This window comes from Tamandua tetradactyla, chromosome 4 (assembly GCF_023851605.1).
Source record: "Tamandua tetradactyla isolate mTamTet1 chromosome 4, mTamTet1.pri, whole genome shotgun sequence".
Taxonomy (NCBI): Eukaryota; Metazoa; Chordata; class Mammalia; order Pilosa; family Myrmecophagidae; genus Tamandua; species Tamandua tetradactyla.
Window position 1 is genome coordinate 86,752,993 of NC_135330.1, and position 5,114 is coordinate 86,758,106.

Consider the following 5,114-nt stretch of genomic DNA (forward strand, 5'->3'; position numbering starts at 1 on the left):
TACATTTTAATGACAAATATTCTTCTTACCTGAAATTACTCACTTTTCCCTTTTACTTCTGCTAACAGCAGTGATCTTAATAGCATGCTCCCTCAGATTGCAGGATGAGACTTTAGGAGCTATTGTGGATTTAATACTCATCATAATCTATTAAACAAGTCAGAATAGTAAATTAAGGAATATGGAATTTTGGAAGAAATGAAGTATAATTATATAAAAATGTTTTAGAGACTGAGAATTCTAATTTATATAGCTGCCTGTTATAGCTTTACATAAAGATTCAGGAAAGCTGACTGGGTGATCTAGTAATGTAAGGAATTCCATAATCTTTTCTACTGAGATGAGGATTGACAGAAGTTCCTCCCAGGGAAGTACCCCATGACACACTTATGCATGAGACACAACACCAAACTAACAAAGAATCCAGATATCTATCTTCTGGTATCAACAGTATATCATATACAGATTCTGAAAATTCCCTGAGATTCCTGTAATCTAGCTCACTTTTACTAGAAATCATGGACTTAAATTAATTGTTTGCTCTTCTTTAAGTAGTCCAACAACTTACTTTTATAATAATTATCTTTAAATAAATTTATTGTTAGTAAATGATTATATTTGACAATTAACAATATATCATTTCATTAACAATCAATTGGTGTCAGTCACAGTAAATAAAAGATAGAATTATGAGCCATTATTTAATATTCAGTATTACTTTGCAACAGTTAACTGTTAAATGCTCTGTGCCTGATTACAATTTTCTCAGTAGGTTTACCAAATTAAAGTTTACCAATGTAAACTGGGTGCTTTAAACGTCTGTATTTTCCAGTTCATACTGGAAGAAGGAAAGTTGACCCTATGGCTAAGGCAGTCCATTTAAAAATATTCAAAACTGTTTTATTTTTATTGGGTCACTAAAACATTTGTTGTTTTCTAAACAACACAATAGGAAGGAAATGTGGTTTTGATTCTCAAACTACATTTAAACTTTAACCTCTATCAGTCAAATGGTACAAAATACATAATTATTCACATTATATGACAATTCCAGAATATTTTTGTAAGACTAGATGTGATAAAAGAAAAAGCAACATAATTCCATAAGGAAAGAATAATTAATATTTTCAATATGTGTCTACCTGTTATTGGGATAAATTTTATATTGTGATCATACGTAAATTTTTTATTCAAATTATTTTTTCTTTTCAGACATTAAACTCATTTATGCACAATATGAACAAACTGAAATATATGGAAAGTCAAAACAATATTTCAGAATTCGTTCTTTTGGGACTTTCTTATGATCAAGACATAGAAGTATTTTGCTTTGTGCTCTTTTTATTCTGTTATGTTTCCATCTTGGCAGGAAACTTCCTGATTCTTATCTCCATTCGATGTAGCTCCCTTTTTCATCAACCCATGTACTATTTCCTCACCCATTTATCCTGTGTGGACATCTGCTACACTTCTAGTGTTACACCCAAACTTATCAGTGACCTGTTGGTGGGGACAAAAACCATTTCCTACAATAATTGCATGTTACAAGTCTTTACTATGCACTTCTTTGGAAGTACTGAGGTTTTCATTCTTACTGCCATGGCCTTTGATCGTTATGCTGCTATCTGCAAACCTCTGCACTACATGGTTATTATGAACAGGACAAGATGCAATCTTCTTATCCTAGCTGCTTGGGCTGGAGGAGCTGTCCATTCCTTTCCTCAATTGTCTATGACAGTCCAGTTGCCTTTTTGTGGTCCAAATGTAATTGATCATTATTTCTGTGATATTTTCCCACTGCTAAAAGTTGCCTGTATTGATACCTACATCACAGGTGTCCTTGTCGTTGCCAATTCAGGTATGGTTGCCTTAGTAACCTTTGTTGTCTTATTTGTTTCTTATGTCATTATATTGTTAAGTTTAAGAAATCATTCAGCTGAAGGAATTCGCAAAGCCTTATCTACCTGTGGGTCTCATATCACAGTGGTTATCTTATTCTTTGTGCCTTCAATCTTTGCTTACCTTAGACCACCTAACACCCTGAGGATAAAATATTTGCACTGTTTTACACTATCATTGCTCCTATGTTCAATCCCTTAATCTATACTCTGAGAAATACAGAAATGAAAAATGCCATAAGAAAAATTTGGTGTCAAATGTTATTTTCAAAGTAAGCATACAATTAATGTAGAATCAGAAAGCCAGGGATTAATTATTTTATTGCTATTATGAATGTAATAGATGAGGTTAATAGGACTTGCAGTTTTTCTGTAATTACAAATCAAATATTAATTCTACCACACAAAAAAATGGTTCATAAATATAATTAATTTTGTGGAGTAGTGAGATAGTACTGAAGGATACCTGTAAAAAATTATCTGAGTTTAAGCAATTAAGGCAATTTTACATTGAAGAGTGAATTTTAATGAAAAAAATTACTGACAGTTTTACCTAAAAATTCAGGCTGCTAGGAAGTCCACAATGTGATAGGTTACCAAATTTATGTTTTAATGGGGAAATTAAATCTAGAGTTTAAGTAATAATTTTTAATTATATTTGATATTTATCTATACATCATTTTTTGATCAATAAGCAATCCAGTATGATACATATGACTTAAAGTATTTACTGGGAGTCAGCTCTCCTGGATTCCCATTAAAAAAGAGCTAGAGAAATAGTTTGAAACTCAATAATTCATAAAGCTGATTACAAAATTAATGGTGTTCCACATATTGACCAGAATTGAAAATTTTTCCCACAAAGCTTAGGGAACTGAATTATTTAATGTAAATGTTGACCCACCCCAATCTACCTAAAATTGGAAAGTAAATTGTTAGCCACAGGTTCCAGAGACAAAGACATTTCATATTAGCATGAAAAATAATATGCAAAAATTTTAAAAAGATGTGGTCTAAAAACACAGAAATCTGAGAGAAGAAAGCATTGTGATACAATAACAAAGCAAATTATCTAGTAAATATCCTGTAGATGAGACTTTAGGGAAAGATTTCCTGAAGAAATCAAAAGAAAATTAGAAAAAATATCATTCCTAAATGATTATTTCTTAGGACACAGAACAACTTCTCATAAATGAGAAGGGCATAGAAAAGGGCATTATATGAAAAGGAAAGTAATTAAAATGCAGAAAGGTTTCAGCATACATATATATGCTAATTTTGGAGGTCCTACATGAATAAGGATAAATGATGAGAAAAAAGGATAAATGATAAGAAAAAATAACAATGGAGATAAAATTACATAGAGCTCTTTTGGTAGAAAGCAAGTCAGAAATTATTATTTTGTCATGTTACTAATAAAGGAGAAAATCTATTGCCATATTTAATTTGTCTTGGAAAAATCACCACAAGAAGCTGTAGCAAAGTCTAAAGATTTGAGGGAATGGTATGGATCATGAGACATTTTATTACCAGACTATTTGTAGTTCATTATTTAGGGAAGAGAAAAATAAAACCTTACATTTAATAATCTCATGGTGTAACAGCATGTAACTTTCATGTAAAAACTGTCTAGAAGTATTCAAATATAACAGTTCTTTTCTTTATTTTAGTGCATAACTTTTTTCACAGGTGCAAACATTTCTTGCATCACTAACAATTACTAATGAATAATGAAAGAAGTGATGTCTAGAAGAACAACCCCTTAACATATATCCCCAAGTGTAAACCAAGGGGGGGAATGGAATCTAGCAGATTTATCAGACTCCTGCATCCCTTTACGTATTTATTTCCTACATCAAGGTAATACTACTTTCCCAATTGATCCTGACCCTCACATTTTATAAAGCACATGAACCATTCTAACTCTGTGCATAGGTTCCCATTTCTCCAGATTTTTATCCCTGTCCTGGCATTTGTTATATCTCAACAGAATGTTTGCATTAATTCCACACAGCATTCTGATTGAGTTTCTACTGCTTATAGCCTGTAGGAGATCTAGGAAAATCCACATTGGCAGCAATGTTTGCCTTTAGTGCCAGCATCTTCTCTTTTGATGATTTATTTCTATTCCAAAAGATATTAGATCTGACTTTCTAGCTACTCATAGTTATGTTTGATTTGGTTTAATGTATCACTTATGCAAAGAATATGAGGACTTTTTAAAGTGTCTAGGTGACACGTACTTGGGTGTTTATGCTGAAAGTGTCTGCATGTGTGCATGGCATGGGTGGATGAGCGTTTCTTGATGAGGAGTCAGAGGAAAAATCCTTGCCATCAAAGAGATTGCTGTTCAGAAGAACATTTTGTGTCTAAACTGAAGTGGATGTGTATTTTCACCTTAAGTCCAAGGATAATTTATCTGTCTCTCCTTGTGATTAATTTTACTCATCTGCTCTTTGAAATTGTTTTTAAGTAGTAGCAGACACAGTAGAAGTGTGACCATATGCTCATGATTCTCATTCTCTCTGCTAAAACCTGGTATGAACCTCTAACTACTTCTTATTGATGATATTTTGTTGATAATCATGCAGACTGATAGTACTTTAAATAGATATATAGTAGAATATTTGGATTATAATTTATGATAGATTTAGTAGATGCCCTCAAAGAGTGTGTCAAGATATATTTTCTTTTTGCAATTTTGCACTAGTAACAGCATCACATAAGAATTCCACAATATTGGTAATTTGTGTTTTTATGTTTTTTAATTGATCATACTAAAGACTTCTGAATTTTATTAATCCTGTCATAAAACCAATTTTTGGTTTTGTTGATATTCTATATTTAGAACCATCATTTATGTCATAGATGTGTTTCCTTATTTTTATTATACTCTTGTCTTTATATTATTTGGATTTAATTTGCTTTTATTTTCATACATATTGATACCTAGGGCACTTAGATCACTGATTACCAAACATTTTATTTCTTAAGGACAGTTATATCAGTATATGAATTGTACAGATTTTAAGAAGAAAATAAGGGAATATTATTGACACATTAAGGCCAATAAATTTAAGAACTTAAATTTGGAAAAAAAATTAGATCATTGCTCTAATGATATAAATTACAAAGCACATGAAAAATAAATAGTGATTTAATTAGTCCTATATCTTTTAAAGAAATTGTACATGTTGTTTCAGTGTTCCCACAAAG

The 5,114-nt window shown here is 31.3% G+C and overlaps 1 protein-coding gene across 1 annotated transcript; it reads left to right on the forward strand.

Moving 5' to 3' along the window:
* The first annotated feature begins 1,254 nt into the window (after positions 1-1,254).
* LOC143680336 (olfactory receptor 4P4-like) lies at positions 1,255-2,174 on the forward strand. The gene is given in 2 exon segments (XM_077156828.1): positions 1,255-2,038; positions 2,041-2,174. Coding segments are annotated over 2 exon segments (918 nt in total).
* The last annotated feature ends 2,940 nt before the right edge of the window (positions 2,175-5,114 follow it).